Source organism: Osmerus mordax, chromosome 17, assembly GCF_038355195.1.
Source record: "Osmerus mordax isolate fOsmMor3 chromosome 17, fOsmMor3.pri, whole genome shotgun sequence".
NCBI lineage: Eukaryota > Metazoa > Chordata > Actinopteri > Osmeriformes > Osmeridae > Osmerus > Osmerus mordax.
In genome coordinates, this window is record NC_090066.1 from 15,328,267 (window position 1) to 15,348,042 (window position 19,776).

The following is a 19,776-nucleotide window of genomic DNA, read 5'->3' on the forward strand; positions in this document are numbered from 1 at the left end:
GGCATGACCGGGAATCGAACTGGCAACCTTCGGATTACTAGCCCGACTCCCTCACCGCTCAGCCAACTGACTCCCTGGGTAAGATGTGTATATAATATTTCAAGCTAGCTAATAACCTACAAAGATTATTATTATTCTTTATTCCATCTCTGGTGAGGTAGATAGCTAGCTAGGATGGTGACAATCTAAAGTCATGGAGTCAGGTGGCTGAGCGGTGAGGGAATCGGGCTAGTAATCCGAAGGTTGCCAGTTCGATTCCCGGTCATGCCAACTGACGCTGTGTCCTTGGGCAAGACACTTCACCCTACTTGTCTCGGGGGAATGTCCCTGTACTTACTGTAAGTCGCTCTGGATAAGAGCGTCTGCTAAATGACTAAATGTAAATGTAAAGTACAGTAACGTAGTCTAGCAGTGTGGAGCAAGATAGCTAACGTTATTGTTCAAGGGATGTGTGTGCATGTTGCTGAAAGTATTTCACAGTCACTGTACTGATAACTTGCTTGTAAAACTGATGATCCTGATGTAATGCTATGTCTTTGTATCAGATCGCCAGCTTATTACTCTCAGGTTGTGCCTTGCTTTTTTATTAACAGCATTTAGTTGTACTTTTACTTTCAATACTTAAGTACATTAAATATCAGAAAATTTCTTTTGATACCTAAGTACAGTAAAGATCAGATACTTTAAGACTTTTACTCAAGTAGTTTTCTAAAAGGTTACTTTTACTTTTACTTGAGTCATTTTCCTGTAAGGTATTTTTACTTTTACTCAAGTATGGCTTTTGGGTACTTTATACACCACTACATATTAGCTCTTCTTCCGTGGCAAAGCACTGCAATAGTTGGAAAAATTCAACTCATGCGAGACACCTGCCTTAGTACCCCATCCAAATCCGTCTGAGTGCGGTAGATTAGCTGCAGCGGTGTGGATTGCATTGACACAACATCTATATATCGTTATATATACCGTTATATGTGCTTCAGAGTTATACTGTGATATACATTTTAGGCCGTACCGCCCAGCCCTACATTTAGCCTCCACAATTCACAACACCGTTGTCTGCCGTGAAACACACTTTTGTACTTACATTTAATCATTTAGCAGACACTCTTATCCAGAGCGACTTACAGTTGGGTATGTGACTTGGGTATGTTTAACATATATGTGTCTGTCCTGTTTAGGGACTGGATGTTCATGTAGTTATATGTAGGCAAACTTGTTTTTCTGTTGCTGTTATGTGCTAAAACATGCAGAGAATCGACAGTCATGAATTTGTATGCTTTTCTTAGCCAAACGGTTGTTAGCTACATTAAGTTAGCTATGTCCATATGGTTGAGTTAACCAGCTATTGTTCCCACCCATTATCTGCCTGTAGAATAAAAAAAAATCTAAATCTTTCAAGGGGATTTTCTCAAATAGCTGATTTAAGAGGTACCAACATTCAAATAAGCATTTTTCTTCAAATATTTCATTGTATGATACATAATTTGAAATCTTAGTCTGCTCTTTCATGATCTGGAAAAAACTGAAGAATTACCATGATGACCTACTTGCGGACCAAAATATCACCACTTGTCATATATGCCTTGAGTACTCTTCTGTGAAAGGCTGATATTGATATCTTAAAACCATTTTTTAATCTAAAAGGTATATGTTACTCTGCATGTATGTGGCATATCATCGGGCATTAGTGCTAAAAATGCTTATTTCTCCGGACAAAGGCATTGTACATGTTTTTTTATTTGGTTTCTCAGGTCTGCCACAGCAGAAGTGGAGAGGTGAACTCTGGGAAGGTAGCCAACCTGGTGAAGGCCTATGTGGATAAATACAAACATGTCCGCAAGAAATGACAACAGCCAATTGGGGACAGTCGAAGCCCATCAGCTGCTTAAGTGCAATTTAAACCAGCTGTAACCAGGCATCCATGCAGAGAGAAAAAAAGACTGGAGCACCAATTTTTGATATCTTTCAGCTTACTTTGAATGAAGATTTTTCTATAGATTCAATATTTTGTGTAAAAAAAAATGATCAGTCAGAAATTGTAGAGCAAGGGCCCTTAATTTTGCATAAAATATGTTTTTTGGGAGCTACTGGACCCAGAGTAGTTTGGTAGTTAAGGTTAGTGTGTCTGTTGAGATGAACCCAAAACATGTCCACTGGTACGATGCCTGGACCTACATGATTATCAAGGTAAATTTATATTGTTCATGTTTTTATAAAAGTGTATGAGAATTCAGAACATAGTGTCAAGATTAATGTTTTGCCTGAATGAATCTCTTGCCACAACAATGTATCCAGTGTGATAGTACCAGGGACTGGATTTGTTTGTTTCTTGCAGTAGTCAGCAGCACACTTTGTACCCTTCTGAACAGGGAACATATATGACTCCTGGCCTTTACAAGTATCCAATATGCTGTGTGAATATTGTGCACAATACCTAGAAAGCAGTTAAATAAATTGGAGTGTTTAAAAACTATATTTTCACACTTTTTGATTCAATTCATATAGTAATTGTGTAATGTGAGTTAAACTGCTTGTTGATTTTAGAAACTAGTTTGGAAGATTTTCTTTTTAATAAATTGCCAGTTTTGCAAGATGCCACTGCTTCCGATGAAGGATTTAATTAATCATAGTATCAGTACCAAGTAATACAAGAGGAATAACAAAAAATATTGATGTTTGGTAAATACACTAAATAACCTCACCTTACAAAAACATTACATAAGCAGCTTGTCTGTTGACCATGAATTCTGCATTTATCTGATAATCCAGAGGCATTTAATGAATACAGATTGCTAATACAAGATACAAATAAAATGCACACAAAACAATGTTGGGGATCATTTTAGTTTTTTTTTAATTGGACAATAATTACAGGATATACATAGTGTTTCATTGAAACAAGGGTGTAACACTGATGGGCAATGCCCTCTTTGCTCCTGAGGTCACGAGATGGCTGATGTACTCTCCAACCAAGATGTGCATATAACATGTACACGAGTTACAATCAGGGTTAAAACTAGTGTGTACGCAGATCACCCACCTCTATTACAGTAGGTTCCACACTTAACATTGACTTTCAGTGTACATAAAATGGGACTACTTATTGTTAAGGGAGAAATTCAAGCTTGTTGCGCATGGGGGGTGGTAGGGCTCACTGCTTCCCATGAAAGCATTATAGTAAGGGGGGATATCCACAAACACAGAATTCACTAGCTTTGTTCTCAGCTTCACTGTGTCCAATACATACATTTAAAATCATATATGTACACAATATATAAATATAGTAAAATAGATTAAATTACACTGATTTCACATTATTCCATAAATAATAGGACAAGTTTGAATTATGCGTGAGGTTAGCATTGGAAGCACAGTAACCTGCTTGAGGTGGCTTATATCACAAGTGGACGTGACACATCCTTATTCATCTCTTTTCTTGCAAGTGTGGAACATACATATAAGATCTGCAAACATAAAAAAACACAACATACACTCTCCCGAACTCCACTCACCTGTACAATAGAAGCTGTTTTATAACACGTGATATTTGGTTGTGCGGCATTGCCGTCAAAACACTTTTGCATGTTAAACAGGTACATTACAACCACTTCATGTGGTTAAATTCAAGGTATTCTTCCATACAGAAAAATGTTTTACTCCCTCCTTATCTTAGGGAGATGGAACAGAGTATCCTAGCTATTCTCATTTCTCCTACAAATAATGTCAATGTCCTAAAAGCATCATACTCTTAAATATTCTACTGCCATTAGAGATATTTTGCAGCATCCAGTGTATTGAGAAGGCAGGTATTTTAAACATATACAATGCATTATACAATTAAAGCTGGCACGATTACCAAAGTCATGGAGCCTTGGTACAAATACTGAAGCAGTGTAGTTGTCAGTGAACTGCAAAATTTTCACAAATGTGCTAAAGATTAAGTGCTTTTCAATATATAAACATGTATTACAAATACAAATTTTCAAAGTGAAAAACGTAACAAATTAATTCACCTTGAGTTCAAATGCTCTGTTGCCTCTATTGATTTCTGTCCAGGACGTTTGCGTGGCTCAGGTACGGAATATTAGCTATCTTAAAAGGAAAAAATTTAGGCAAGCATGCGCAAGATCCGCAGGACCTGTAGTTGAGCTACATTTAAAGAGTAAGTCATCCCTGTTTGAGGCACCATCAAAGGTTTAAACTGTACCAGAACTACAAAAAGCATGTGAAAACAGATTAAAAAATAAAAACAAAATAAGAGAAAAACCATCATTGTGGCCTTACAGTATACTGTACAATTTCAGATACATTCTCTTGGAATGGTATGGTCTCTTGCTCTCAGGTTTTGTTCGAGCATTGTGTGAGTGTTTTTTTGCAGTCATTGCAATCAGATGTTTTGCTCCTGAGCTGCATGCCATTGCCCTCTGCTGGTAGCTTCCTCTTAGTGCCCATCAGCATGGCTAGAAGGGGCTGAGGCATTGTGGATCCAGTCGAGGATGATGAGTGTCATGCTTCCAATCATGACAAAGAAACCACTGCACAAAAAGATGGTTGCCTGGAGATGGAGGATATAATTTTTTATCAATTGAATTGACTTATTACTAAGAACTACTGAATTGACCATGAAGTCAGACTACTATTATCAATTCTATCAATCCTTTTGCTATGTATCCTATGTATGTGATCTAAGTTTGATAGTTATGTACTCTATATGGTACATGGTATACTGCATATTTGTACATCTGTCAACCCAAAAAGGTTGTTTTACCCCAATCTTCTGGACAGACTTCATCGACTCTTTCTTGACCAGTTTGATATAGAAAGCAGAGGGCAGAATAAAAATCAACATAGCTGCAGCCGAAGCACCTGCAAAATAGAAAGAATACATTATTTTTAGATCAGTTTTTATTTAAGCATTATGAAAATGTGCTTGCAAGTATAAAGTCGAAAGTTTAAATCAAATCAACTCACCACACCCTGACACAGGGGCACGGCTAATAATTTTGGACCCCCTTCCTCCCTATTTTGGTAATGTCTCCTCCCCCCATTGGGGCCCTGGGAGATCTGTCCCACTTTGACCAGGGGCTTGTTCCATAAAGACTGCTCAAAAAAGCTGGGATTAAAGTCCCAACCCTGACTTGAATTAACCTAACAAGTCAGTCAGGTCAAAAGCGGTTCCATAAAGACCAATTCTAGTTCTCGTAATGCGACAAATTCGAGTCAGATTCAAGTAGTCAAGATAATTGCGGGTGCACCCTATTCTTAAGCAGCCCGAGAGGTTGAACATGGATCCACCACGGCAAAACGCAATGTTAATGGCCACGTGCCCCGAAAGAAGCTTTTTTTTTTATAGATCTTTACTTCTTTGATTACAAAAACCATAGGCCCACAGAACACATCTGCATTTACATTTTTGACATTGTTTCAAATAAACAGCTGACAATAAACCAATAACCTTTTAACATGGTTTTTGTATTGGAAAAATGGAGGATAGAGGCATGGATTTCGTTTTTTTTGTAATTGTACATAATTTATGTAACTTGGAGCGTTCTATTGGAGTAATTTAGATCGAGATTTTATGTTGCATCAGCCTAAACGTTTGTTTTCACAAACTACCATAAGTAAAACGTTTTTCAGAATATGTTACCATAGGAACTGAGTTTGAACTACATTAATCTGGCTTTATGGAACCGAAGCAACTGGAAATTGGTCTGACTAACTGACTTAAGCCGGGCTTATTCGGTAAACTTGCTTTATGGAACACGCCTCTGGTATAGAAGGTGTAGAAAGAAGAGCCAGCCACTCACCAATAAAACCAAAAATGTCTCTGATGGTTGGAACAAAGATGACCAGTGCATTGGTGCTGGCCAGCAGCACAATGGTGATGATCGAGTGACGAATCCAGCTGAAATCCTTGGAGGGACACAGGAGCTGATTGACTGAGGTGCGGATCTACAAGGACAAGAAAAGCAGAAACACAAAGTTATAGACTTCCAAGCTTGACCTTGCAATGATACAAATGTAGTTTTACTATAATCATAGACACTGTATCAATATTAAGATAGCCATATGTGTGTGTCTGTCTCATAAAAGAGACAGACACACACAGAGATTACTCACAGGGAAGAGCACAACAGGGACAGTGAGAGTGACAGCAGTCAACACAGCTAAGCGCACAATCAGTAGGATAACATCAGCCTTGTAGACCTTGGAGTAGGTGTGAAGCAGTTCTGGCTCCACGTTCACTAATCCGTACGGAAAAAGAACACAAACTCAAATACGCTCAACATTCTGTATTGTAACATTTGGACAGACCCTCAAGACAAACGTAACGATCAAATTCAAATAATATATCACAGTTCCCTGTCGATGACCACAGTTGTGGTCTTAGCCAAAGTTTAAGATTGAATAATCCTTGCTGTATAATTGACACAGCAGGACTTCTGATCACCTGATCTTTAATAATACATTTCTTGATTCTTGGCTATTGGCCTCAATAAACTGCAGCTGTTAGTTTCTTGTTGTGGATTTTGTTCTTAGTAATTTAGTAGTACATACGACAGTCATCGTATTGCACGTATGATGCAGTATACAACTTTACTACTTTACTGTGTCTACTGTCAGCCAGTTTAAACATTCACTCCCATATGCAGGATTTTTTAAATGACCATACATGTGTGTAGAATTTTATACTGCAATTCTTTTTTTAATTAAAATGTAATTATAGCTTACCATTGAAAGTTAGATATCCAAAGAGGGCAGCCAGCAGGTACATGATGAACATAGCCAAAAAAGAGACATTGGCAACTCCCTGCATCTTTCTATGAGAACGACTAGAAGAGAGTGGGAATAAAGACATAAGTTCTATCTGCGATGTATTTGTAAACACTGCTTGACATGTGAAAATGATAAGGATGACCTACTCTTTTAGCTCCTCGTACATGGGCAGGATGGCAGGGTGGCACACAAAGGCAAATGTCAGAATGGGAACAGCATAGACGGTCTAAGGAGAAGAGTTTAGGATTAGGGTTTGGCAGATATCTTAAATAACTTTTCAAACACATACTCACATTGAAGCAGATCACTAAGATAACTACAAACACCAAAAGTGCATTCAATCAACATCTTATACACAGGGTAACACACAGTGTTGTGTACTTTGTATGCCACAAGACTCAACTGTAATCATGCAACCTGCCATGGGCAAAACACAACTGTCACATGACCAGTGCTATGGGAAATATGTGTCATTTGTGAAATTTGGTGCTTATCATAAGATGCAGTTAATATATGACCTATTAACTAACACTTATCTCATCTTACAATACCACCAACCCTAACCATTCCTAATATTAACACTGATATAGTCTTCAAGCATATTCATGTTATGAATCTTACAAAGGCTTTAATACCTATAAACTAACGCTGATTAATAGCACCTGAATCTAAACTTTAAGCCACAATTTTGCTAGTAAATAAAATAGTGTTGATGTACTGCATGTCATGTATATTTCTTCATGCACAACATTGCAGATTTAGATACTACTACTAACAATATGATAAATGTTAATCATTGCCTTTCTAAGATGAACCCATGAACGACTTAAACATCAATATATTGTCTTTTCAAGATTTTCAGGTTTTACCTGAGAGTTAAACACAAAGTATTTTGGAGTGCAGACATCTTCACCATAGGCCACTGCTGTTCGGTTAAGGTGGGATGCAGTGGTGTTCAGGACCTTTAAAGTTTCATTCAAACCATCAAAGTCCTCTGGCATCAGAGGGCAAGGGATCTGAAATTTCTTATATATCACCTTAAATAGAACACAGATCAGTTCAGTTTTGTTAATCATCACAAGTTCATCCATTGACACCACAATACTTAGACCTTCCAATAACTACACATATCTACTTTAATGGGACCAATACAGTGAACAGAGGCAGGAAATACAAAGGAGAGACGAGGACATGCTAGAAATGGCCCAGGCTGGATTTAGAGTAGTAGCCTACAGTTAAAGTACCAAATGTAAGCCCTTGGCCTACATGGTTCGCCACTTACCCTGTGCCATTGAAGCGCCCCAAGCTTTCTTTTTTTAGGTTTATTTTTAGCATAAATTGATACAATATTGTTATTTTAGACAATGAGTTGAAAATGGAAATAACTATACATGATATAGGACAATCGTGTCATTATAGAAAATATAGTGTTGGGGGGGGATCAACTCACCACAATCAGGAAGAAAACCATGCACAGGAGAGAGAAACCACTGGTGTAACCAAGATAACCTAAGGAAGAAAATTGAAATAAAAGTATTTACTTTAGATCAGATAGGTCAGAGAGAACCAGACATCACTGGATGGTCCTTGTGATTTTGTTTTGGTTTCCTGCTCCTCTGATTTGATATATGGTTAATGTGCATAAGGCTTGTTCTCTTTTGTACATATTGTATAGTAACAGTTTCATTAGCTAGACGTGTCAGTAGTACATGCATAAGAGTTTTCTATGTGTAAATTAAAGACTTTGCTTTTGGAGGTGTGAACCAGAAGTGTCCTGGGCAGTTTCATTAATCATTAATAGCTTGAATCAAATTCAAGCTATTTCTGACTGAGAGCTGCTAGACAGATTCATCATACTGCCAGGAATTTGTCTCTCTTGAAATATGATAGGTGTATGGATGTGCATTGAAGCATGCAAAGAGTTTGAAACAATTTTAGAGAAAAATGGACTATAAATAAACATGACCGTGTTGCACTAAGGCAGGGGTTCCCAAACATTTCAGCCCACGACCCATAAAATAATGGTGCCAGTGACTCGCGACCCCCGCATGCTAATGCATGCACATTCTGTGTTTGATGTGATGCTAGTTCGGGAATTCGTTAGTTAATGCGAGCATGTGAGCCAAATTTTGGGGCCTTTATTAGAGCGCAAAATAGTTTTTGAGCTTTGTGTAAAATAAAATAGCCGTTTTTCAAATGGTAAAACCTTGTCTAGTGAAGGTGATGTCTTTTTGTCTCTTAATTTTTCAGCCCCACCCTTACGTTTCTTAAACCGGTTTTCCATCGTTATTCATCTCCCGGTGTTCCCGATGGCCAATCCGCTACTGTGGGGCTGTGCCGCGGTGGTGGATTTTCAAGCCATATTATTTTTTATTCACGTGCTGTCAGGGGGTGCTGCAGCACCCCTAGTTCCCGTGGCCATGTAGTCCCTCTCCACTGAAATCCAAAACTCAGCCAGTGTCTTGGCTGAGAACGCTGCCTTTAACGTTCGGTCGCTTGACAGTTCAAGTAATGCGTCCTTCTGGTCAGATGTCAGATGGTTTGCTGTACTTACAGTGAATGGAAAATCAAAAGGCTGATGGCTTTTTTATTTGCATGCATTAATTTAACTACTATTTTTTACTTGTAATTTTCTTTGCTAAAATATGCTATTTCTAATGGTTTTAAAATGTTCCTTGATTTCTGGAAATCATCTCGCGACCCCCCCTCGCTGGTCACGACCCCCACTTTGGGAACCACTGATGTAGAGACAGAAAAGACATGCCCCCCCGCTGTCTTGCGACCCCCACTTTGGGAACCACTGCACTAAGGGACGTAGCCATGCATCTCGCAAACTGCTCTACCAATCAGTATGCTTTGTCTTAGCTCGCAATGACGATCCAAAAGGCTGCTCAACATTAAGACAGATATGGTTAATTCTTGCGAATGCAAACTCAGTCAAGTGGACAGTACGAAACAGGTCACCGGAATCCATATGCCCAAAATCAAATTTGCAAAAGTGAGTAGGCAAAATTCTGTAATGTTACAATTGTTGCTCTGTAGGCTACACAAAGTCACTATAGCTTAGCTCTATATTGATTACAGGAATTTGATTTCCATTGCTTTGCTAGGCATCATTAAATGTTTTGGCCAAACTCACTTAGCTAATTTTCCTATCGCTATTACGCAGATACGGCCCGATAAGCAGAGCTGACAACACTTGCACGATATTAAATCCTCTTAATTCAGAAGGTTTTAATTCTGGATGAAATGCTAGCTAGATAACTAACCGACAATATAAAGTATCCACTTTATTTTCAGTATAGGTCAGGACATTTTGTTATGTTAGTGAATTGATGGATTTACTGATGCAAAACCTTTGCCTGCATTTTGTGAACATGCATAAATTCCAATTAAACTAACACACTCAACTAACATAACCTAACCAACATCTTAATCACTGGCTGCATCACAGGCACGGGCATCACGGACACTGTACTATCTATCTATTGATAAATCCAGGAATCTGTGTGTGTGTTAGCTTAATTTAAATGAAACTTGAGAACATCCATTAATCTCTTTGTCATTCAAATATACAGCTACAAAACCCACTTCCTGTACATCCTTACCCAGGTTTCGCAGCAGGGAGAGAGGCAAGATGATAAAGAGTGACACCAGCAGCACCAGATAGTCTCCATTTGCATACCATTCTCTAAAACACAGACACCACAAGTCATTAAATACACATAAGGACATATGTACATACACAGTCGCTCAAATGCCTATTGGAATATGCCCCCTCCTAACATTCTCCCTCAAAGAATGCTTTCAAAAATAGACATTAATAGTTTATATTTATCAATTAACAAAATGCAAAGTGAGTGAACAGAAGAAAAATCTACATCAATTTAATATTTGGTGTGACCACTTTTTGCCTTCAAAACATCAATTCTTCTAGGTATACGTGTGCACAGTTTTTGAAGGAACTCGGCAAGTAGGTTAGCCCAAACATCTTGGAGAGCTAACCACAGTTCTTCTGTGGATGAAAGGCAGCCTCAGTTGCTTCTCTCTCTTCATGTAATCCCAGATAGACTCGAGAGATCAGGGCTCTGTGGGGGCCATACCATCACTTCCAGGACACCTTGTTCTTCTTTCGCTGAAGATAGTTCTTAACCCTTGTGCTTCCTTCGGGTCACATGACCCAAAGGTTCATAACGAACCATTGTTGTGTTTACCCAATTTTACCCAATACAAAAACAAATAAAAATAATTTTCTTTTAACCTTCGCAATGTGGAGGGTCTGAGACAGCCCGACGGTTAAAAGAAAATGCTTCACTTTGTTTTTGTATGCAGTAAAGTTGTCGCAATATGACAGTGGGTAACAATGACTGATGGGTCAGAATGACCCGAAGAGAACACAAGGGTTAATGACTTTCGCTGTATGTTTGGGAATAAATTTGGTGGGGAGTCAGGTGGCTGAGCGGTTAGGGAATCGGGCTAGTAATCAGAAGGTTGCTGGTTCGATCCCCGGCTCTGCCAAATGACGTTGTGTCCTTGGGCAAGGCACTTCACCCTACTTGCCTCGGGGAGAATGTCCCTGTACTTACTGTAAGTCGCTCTGGATAAGAGCGTCTGCTAAATGACTAAATGTAAATTTGGGGCCAATTAGATGCCTCCCTGATGGTATTGCATGATGGACAAGTATCTGCCTGTACTTCTCAGCATTGAGGATACCATTAATTCCGACCAAATCCCCAACTCCATTTGCAGAAATGCAGCCCCAAACTTGCAAAGAACCTCCACCATGCTTCACTGTTGCCTGCAGACACTCATTCGTGTACCACTCTCCAGCCCTTCGGCAAACAAACTGCCTTTTGCTACAGCCAAATATTTAACATTTTGACTCATCAGTCCAGAGCACCTGCTGCCATTTTTCTGCACCCCAGTTCCTGTGATTTCGTGGTTCATAGTTCATAGTTGAGTCGCTTGGCCTTGTTTCCACGTCGGAGGTATGGCTTTTTGGCCGCAAGTCTTGCATGAAGGCCACTTCTGACCAGACTTCTCCGGACAGTAGATGGATGTACCAGGGTCCCACTGTTTTCTGCCAATTCTTAGCTGATGGCACTGCTGGACATCTTCCGATTGCGAAGGGAAGTGAGCATGATGTGTCTTTCAGCTGATGCAGTAAGTTTCCTTGGCCGACCGCTGCGTCTACGGTCCTCAACGTTGCCCGTTTCTTTGTGCTTCTTCAAAAGAGCTCATACCAAATATGGATTTGATGTAGATTTTTCTTCTGTTCACTCACTTTGCATTTAGTTAATTGATAAATATATTCAATTAACATGTCTATTTTTTAAAGCATTCTTACTTTACAGCATTTTTTTTCGCACCTGCCTAACTGTACATACATATACCTATGTACATACACACATATAAACATAAGACATATAGTGCCTTACCCGTTGCTGGCCCCTAAGAAGGCTTGAATGACAATTGGTAGTTCGTACTTCACAATGTAGAGGTAGCTGGACATTGCTGAAAAACAAACAAAACAACTAAATGTTGCCATTCCTTGCTCTGTCATTATAGCCATATTATTTAAGTATAAAGATGTGGAAATAATATTATGGACACCAATTGTGTAATGCAGGTGTGCAATTGTGCAGTGTATTCTGGAACAACTTGATGAAGACAATTGTACCACAAATTGATATTTTTTTCGCAGCCTAGATAGAAAGTTTAAAGGGTGCATCAATTGTTCCTTGTCTTACCTCCAATGTTTTGCATGGTGATGGAGCAGGATGTGGCCAGTTTTCCTGGCATGCCAAATGCCTTATAGCCCAGCTGCTCATAGACCAGGGACCCTAAGGGGGGTAATTAAACAGAAAATGATATTTAGAGGATACAATTAATAGCACTCATAACAACTTTAAAAAACCGGGTATTTCACCCCTGCGGCTCTTCTCTGATTTAAGAGCAGCAATGTGAAACTAGAGAGGGTACAATTTCTGGGGAAATTGTAGGGTGTGCTTGCTTGCGTCGGTTGCAGGTGGGTCCGTCCCTTTAAGTTTTTCTCTTTTAGTGAAATTTTTAGCCTACTCATATTGCGTAATTCATTAAAAAAAAAACTTTTCAACAAACGACTGTAACAACGCTGTCACCGGCAGTATTTCAGATGGAATTGCGATTCAAACAGTACCATCTGCCTACTGAAAATATGCCCCCAAAAACGTAAATAAGCTTGACATCTATTTAGGGAGAATTGGCTATTTCAAAAGAGGTTTGCTACGAGCAAGCTAGTTGTGGTGGCTAGCCGAACTGTGGGGGGATTGTTTGAAAGCGCCGGAAATGAGAATGTTTCTTTTGACATAAAGTTTAGGCTGTGGCACTGAAGCCAGCGATGCACCACACAAGCTTGAGTTTAATACATTATTTAATGTTACATTACTTACTGTACATGCAAGGCTTGATTTGCTTAAATGTACATGTATGATGCTGTTAGTACACCACGGCACGATACTCGCTGTATCGTGCAACATCCATGCACGTTGTATCCATGCGTCGTTGCTAACGTGTGCTGACGCTGTGACGTAGACTAGCACTGATACCCTTTGTTGACAAAAGGCAGTTTTTGCCACAAAAACTTAAGTTCAGCCTAAACCATGCAACGGAACGTAAATCCCAATAGAAGCAACGCAATCGAGACCAAGACGAACATTTTGACACCGCCGTTTTCTATGTAGTCCAAATATTGACTGATCCTTAGGGGTGGGAAAATAATAATAATAATAATAATAATAAGATATATGTGAGAGAACAAAGGTTGTGCCCTTGCCGAAGGCAAAGCACAACCAATAAGGATTGACCAACATGTTACTTCCTCATATGTTTTCTCATTATTATCCAATCGTACTTACCATACTATGTTAGAATATGTATGTGTGTATGATAAATATGTAATTAAATAGTATTAGGGGTGTAAGTTATTAGAAAAGTCTAAAAAGGCACAGTATGGGGAGGGATGTAGTGGATGTTGTAAAGAGGCAATTAATGTCAACATCCACTAATGGCCGAAAAGCCCAATTTCCCCCATACCAATTTTAACTTGGGTAATAGCTTGTACCGCTAAATCATAAAGTAGTTTAACTACATAGCAGTGTAACTACATACAGTGTAACTACATAGCAGTTCCTATGTAACTGCAATATTGTTCTTATACAATGTATATTGGTATGTAGTTACTTACATTTACATTTTACATTTAGTCATTTAGTAGACGCTCTTATCCAGAGCGACTTACAGTAAGTACAGGGACATTCCCCCAAGGCAAGTAGGGTGAAGTGCCTTGCCCAAGGACACAATGTCAGTTTTTTTAGTTTTTTGTTGTTTTTTTGTTTTTATTATTTCCTGTATAATGTAATGTATGAACAAACTGGTACTTTAAGTTACCTCCTTCATTGGCAGTCTTCAGCAGCAAGTGCACTGAGTAGAGGGAGAAAATAGATACAGCAACCAGCAGAATTCTGGGGAGAGACAGACAATAGTGCCTCTAAGAACAGACATTTTCTGATATGGTCCATTATGATTTTCACAATTGTCACCACAAATTCAAATTACGTTTTTCTCCAATTATTCCCATAAAACGACTTTATTCCCGACTGCAATTAGCTGTAAACTCATGGCTGGATGTATTGCCAGATATATCATCGACTGTTTAGTCAATAACTTATATAACTCCAATGTAGTCCAGATATGTAGTTAGCTAGCTAACAAACAAAGAAAGAGACAGTGAAAGCATCCTTGTCCTCTCAAATTTAAGTCCAATTCAGAATGTATTGTAACATAAAATAATCTGAAAAACTACTTTGAAGTTGATACAATTTGATACAGTATCAACATTGCAAATAGACATCTGAAGACATGACTGAAATAGCAGCAAAAATATACATGAAAGTTCATGAAAAGCAAAGAGTTTTATATTTTGTTGAAGAAAAAACATAGTCCACCCTTTTTTGTAAATTATCTTCAAATAAATCAGCTCAAACTATGTATAACTATATTACATTGTTATTTAGCAGACGCTCTTATCCAGAGCGACTTACAGTAAGTACAGGGACATTCCCCCAAGGTAAGTAGGGTGAAGTGCCTTGCCCAAGGACACAACGTAATTTTGCACGGCCGGGAATCGAACTGGCAACCTTCAGATTACTAGCCCGATTCCCTAACCGCTCAGCCACCTGTCTCCTGATATTACACAGAGTGTAGATTTAAACAACGTTTAGGGATGTTCAAATCTACTTTCCTGTTAAGTCCAGACAAGAACATTTCCTTCATGTGCAATACAACATCATGTGAGAGGCCGGAAAGGTACCTTGGAGTTTATATAACTCTGGCCCAAATGCCAGCAAGATTACCACTGCTAAGCAGCTTCTCTCAACCCACTAGCCAGTAAAGCCTGAGTTGCTAGCTTGTGGGCGGCACTCACCCAACCTCAACTCACATTTCTACTCCTTCTGTTTGTAAATACAAGCTGGGGTGTTCACAAGCTATGACATCCCTGTATTAAGGTTGACACAGAGTGGGAGGAAGTTACCTTTAACAAGTGATTGTGGTTTTGCTCTAATTAAGTAACAGAGGGGTGTTTAATCTTTAGTTAATACTAGATAATACCCAAAGGATCTTTTCTACTTTTTACCCTTCAACTAATTCGTAATGAATGCTTCAGTCTGTATGTAGCCACTTAATTCAGCTACACTACCTATGGTCATCTATAAAATCTTTTGAGGGTCATCCAGCTGAAAGGACACAGCTGCTGTAGGTGTAAAAGCAGACTGTTAGCTTAGCTAGTCATGAGTCACATAATTATGACCAGTGGCCCATGGTAGTCCCTAATGACTTCATAAGTGCTACATTGGCAAGATATTTAGGCAAATGTTAGATTTCAGCAAATGTAGCTACATATTTGGCTTTATAATTCTTGACAAAAAGTATGAATACTTACACAAACAGAACAATGCCAGTATTGGCCATAGCGTAGGCCAAGCCAAGGATTCCACTGCCCATAATGGCATTTCCCAGGTTGAAGACAGACATCCCAAAAGAAGCAGTGCCATGGTGCTGTTTGGAAGAGGTAAAACACTGTTAGAAAAAGGCCTCTGAGACACTATGCCCACAATTATCAATTCCAAATGTGATTAACTAGTTGGCAGTACTTACATATTCTGTTTCATATTTTTTCTTGCCCAGATTGTATTCTGGAAGGAAGTTTTGATTCTCTGCATCCATATCCGGGTATTGGCTTAAAATGATGTACAATGTGTTTTTTATTTTAAATATATTTTTATATTTCTGAGCTTTGAATATGATGGATTGTCAAGCCCATATTCTCACCTGCTAAGTGGGACCTTCTTGGCGTTGCAGTCTTGATAACTGTATTCATTACTATTTGAGCTGCAACAGCTATCTTCATCTGGGGAAATGTTAAAACGGCTCATCTCCGTTTTCGCAGTGGCTTGTTTCATGCTGTGAATGAAACAAAACGAATAACATTTATTACTATCGCAACAGTAATAATATTTCAGTTTGGGTTAAATTGTTTTAAAATCAATATTTGATAGTGAAAACGGAACCCGTCGCAGCCAACTTTATAAATATATGGTCACGTGTCCGACATTTACAAAGAGGGGGGTGACTCATCCTGTGAAGGCAGTGGAAAAATACCAGTCGGCATAAGCCACTGCATCATCAATGCCAGAAAGCCTTGAAAGACAAATCTTGCCAAAGATCGGCGTTATATACATGCTAAAGTCAATATCTCTGATATTCTAAAATAATATTACAGAAAATATGTTTGGGTTATAATAACTTATTACTGAGTTTAAATAACCGTTTGCTTATTTAAACTGTTCCCATAATAGGCTAACCTAATGTTTATCAATGTAATTATTCTTTTTAGCCTATCACATATATGGTTGGTTTAGAAACAAAGACACGTGCTTCTATGTTATGGGCATGGCTCCATTTTGCGCAGAGCCCAGTCTAATGTGTCTTCTTGCGGTCTTTTAAGCAGAGAGTTGCATCATTTCTAAACTGTTATTTGATCTTTCAGGATGAAGGTAAAAACACATCGGCAGTAACCTAGTTAACTTAATCTTAAATAGGATAGACTACATCAGGAATTTTTATTGGACTTGGCAATGCTGTTTTTATATACATATATATATTATTGTGTTAAACTAATCATTGATAACATTTCAATCTCTACCATACAAGCCTGAGTTAAGTATAACCCTATGTACAATAGTTTGAAGAAGACGAGGACGCCAATGTAAGGTATCCAATATTTTAGGTATTTGTCTCTTGATATTAGGGACACCCGAATTTGGAGATCGAAACTTACCTTAGAAATTGAACAAGACTCCTTGTATTAAAACGTGGATATCTTCGACGAAAAAATCGTATTTGAAGAGTCCTTCGCCGACGAGATACGAAAGGCTATTGAGAATAATTTAGCCTATCCTAAGAAATTTATCAATAGACGTTCGAAAGTATGTCTTTTTTAGACAAGATATCTGTTCAATGTTGTGTCCTTTTATCAATTAAAAGCGTTTGTTGTCATTTGAAAATAACTCTCCTCGATGATGCGATGCCAAACTGGAATCTACACTGTGTAAACGAGGAAAGGTTGGACCGTACCTTTATATGTATCAGCATTGCATCAGCCTGAGGAGGGCGGGGAGTGGCATTTCATCTTCACCAGCAAACGAACACTAGGAGATGTCTATGACGCGGTTTGTGTACAAACAACCCGGATTCTTCCCGTCAAATGCGGTGGAGTGAGGTAAAATGGATTTTTGGTATATATTTGACAAAACACAAGGCGGACACATGTAGAGGACCAAATAAATTGGCCTTGGCTAACTTTAATCAAATATAGCAATAGTGTACTTGCATTGGTTATACTGAAATTGTATTATATTTTACAACTCATTTAAGGCTTTTAGTTCTATTAGTGAAGTTGAAAGGATTTTTCTTTAAAACGATATTTCTTGAGTCGCATAAAAGCATTTGTGTAACTAGCTGTGCGTGATAACCACCGTTTGTAAAGATCATGGTTACAAGCTTGAAACAAACTTGTTGACGATAGTTTTAACCAACTATCGTACTTCATTGGGTGTGTTCTCACTAGCACACTTTGGCTCCTTGTCATTGGTTTTTAAATACATTTATTCAGACAATATAGTTACCTCAAGACACCTGGGACACATCAGCTATTAAGCATGTATAATATGCTGACAGCAGTGCTTCAGGTCTGCTGACCTTCAGTGCTACATATATTTATGAAAGTGTCTTCATTTATCAGTTTAATCCTAAACACAGGGGTGAATTTCAACCTGCAACCACAAATAGTTAATTAGGCTATGTTAAATTGGTGTCTTGTTCAAATTAAATGTTACTGGTAGATTTGAGGACTTTGAGGATTTTATGTCTTTACAAATCATTGGTACATGAATTAGACCTTACTCCTAGAATAATTGTACAGGATCAAAATCTGACTATGGTCCACTGAACTCTATATCCCTATCCTCTTGCCATAGGAATGACCCAATAAGATTTATCTGTCCCTCATGATGGCCAAGAGATGTTTTTTCCAAATACTCTGACAAATTATCTTTCCGTCCGCAATGTATTGCTGAATGTGTCAATAAAAGTTACCTTCCCTATCACTGCAGTTTTTGAACCATCTATCTTGTCAGTATCCACTATTTGTGTGATACTGGCTTGAGGGGCAATAGAATACTGAAGGTGATTTTAAAACAAAACTGATTATTTAAACAAAATATAATTATTTGTATACCTTTGTATGACAATATTAAGTGTTTGACATTATTTGACATTATTTATTTGAAATTAACAGCTCGATCATGCATCTCTGAAATGCATTAATTCTCACACCCACACACACACACACACACACACACTATGGCTTATACACATTCTTCCCTTTGGTCACACATGAGTAAATTTGTGTATTGGTCTGTGCAGGCCATTGTGCAGGGCTTTAGCACAGCCCTACACAACTTAGATGGCTCAGGAAACTGGAGCGGGGGACTGGATTTAGGCAGCGTTTGGCCCGATTCCCAGCCTTCCAAAGGCCCCATGCTACTTTAACACATCATCCACTCTGACACGTCCAGACATAAGCACTGAGGTAACCAGGGGTGGAAGCAGGGTTGAGGGGTGAACTAAAATCTTTTTACTTTAGTTTAGTGCAAGCTGTTTACATTAGTATTAAACATAGACATGAATGCTTGAAGCACTTCTTTCATCCTTTTTTGGGTTAATAACATTTTTTAAATCCTAGACTTAGTAATTGGTAGCACAATCGTTAGAAAAATAACTGCAATCATTCACTTCCCATAGCTTCATACCACTCTCTACTGGCATTATGACCGCTACTTGAGCAAAGTGCTCCTCCTTCTGACAAGTGCTTTTTTCAGATCGTACCAGCTGAGTAACAGAATGCAACCATCTGTGATCTGATGTAGATAGGTCGCTGTGACGTAGATCGGTCGGGTATTGGCAACGCCTATACAAAACCTGAGCTGAAAACGGAAGAGAAACTGTTCAATGGTCTAACTCCACATTTCAGTGCGACAAAGTTTTCGTGCTTTGCACATGCTTTCAGGAACTCATTTTGCCCGTACATAATGTACTGAGAAGCAAATCATGGAATATGCTTTACAGGATCTTTAAATGTACACTGAAATAATGAAAATAATTATTCATCATTCATTTACACATTCTGATCCTGTTAAACAGAGCATGGATGGGCATCACCAGGAGGTGTGTGGGGAGGTCCATCAGCCTGCATAGCTGCACACATTTACATTTAGTCATTTAGCAGACGCTCTTATCCAGAGCGACTTACAGTAAGTACAGGGACATTCCCCCCGAGGCAAGTAGGGTGAAGTGCCTTGCCCAAGGACACAACGTCAGTTGGCATGACCGGGAATC

The 19,776-nt window shown here is 38.7% G+C and overlaps 2 protein-coding genes across 5 annotated transcripts in view; one reads left to right on the forward strand and one right to left on the reverse strand.

The window, feature by feature from the left end:
• The window catches only part of scaf11 (SR-related CTD-associated factor 11), a 74,214-nt gene extending 71,738 nt beyond the window's left edge, over positions 1 to 2,476 (forward strand). For all 4 annotated transcript variants that reach the window (XM_067254830.1, XM_067254831.1, XM_067254832.1 and 1 more), the window contains one exon: positions 1,755 to 2,476. In XM_067254830.1, the coding sequence (XP_067110931.1) occupies positions 1,755 to 1,850 (96 nt within the window). In that variant the 3' untranslated portion in view covers positions 1,851 to 2,476. The remainder of the gene's footprint in view (positions 1 to 1,754) is intronic.
• Positions 2,477 to 2,833: 357 nt separating this feature from the next.
• slc38a2 (solute carrier family 38 member 2) lies at positions 2,834 to 17,442 on the reverse strand. Its single transcript, XM_067254835.1, has 16 exons — positions 17,159 to 17,442; positions 16,150 to 16,281; positions 15,976 to 16,057; positions 15,761 to 15,876; positions 14,209 to 14,282; positions 12,531 to 12,623; positions 12,219 to 12,294; positions 10,389 to 10,471; positions 8,231 to 8,289; positions 7,650 to 7,817; positions 6,927 to 7,006; positions 6,736 to 6,836; positions 6,124 to 6,248; positions 5,811 to 5,955; positions 4,772 to 4,869; positions 2,834 to 4,558 (listed from the first exon to the last, which is right to left on the reverse strand). The coding sequence occupies exons 2-16, from the start codon at positions 16,278 to 16,280 to the stop codon at positions 4,445 to 4,447; spliced, it is 1,545 nt and encodes a 514-aa protein (XP_067110936.1). The 5' UTR covers position 16,281; positions 17,159 to 17,442; the 3' UTR covers positions 2,834 to 4,444.
• Between the last annotated feature and the right edge of the window lie 2,334 nt (positions 17,443 to 19,776).

What these genes read in the sequence shown, in the direction of transcription:
- slc38a2 (XM_067254835.1), bottom strand. Translation starts at nt 16,280, where the DNA reads ATGAAACAAGCCACTGCGAAAACGGAGATGAGCCGTTTTAACATTTCC. An exon ending in GAAGACTGCCAATGAAGGAG is followed by an intron (nt 12,624 to 14,208) that starts GTAACTTAAAGT and finishes TACCCCCCTTAG; the next exon opens with GGTCCCTGGTCTATGAGCAG. An exon ending in ATGTACGAGGAGCTAAAAGA is followed by an intron (nt 6,837 to 6,926) that starts GTAGGTCATCCT and finishes ACTCTCTTCTAG; the next exon opens with TCGTTCTCATAGAAAGATGC.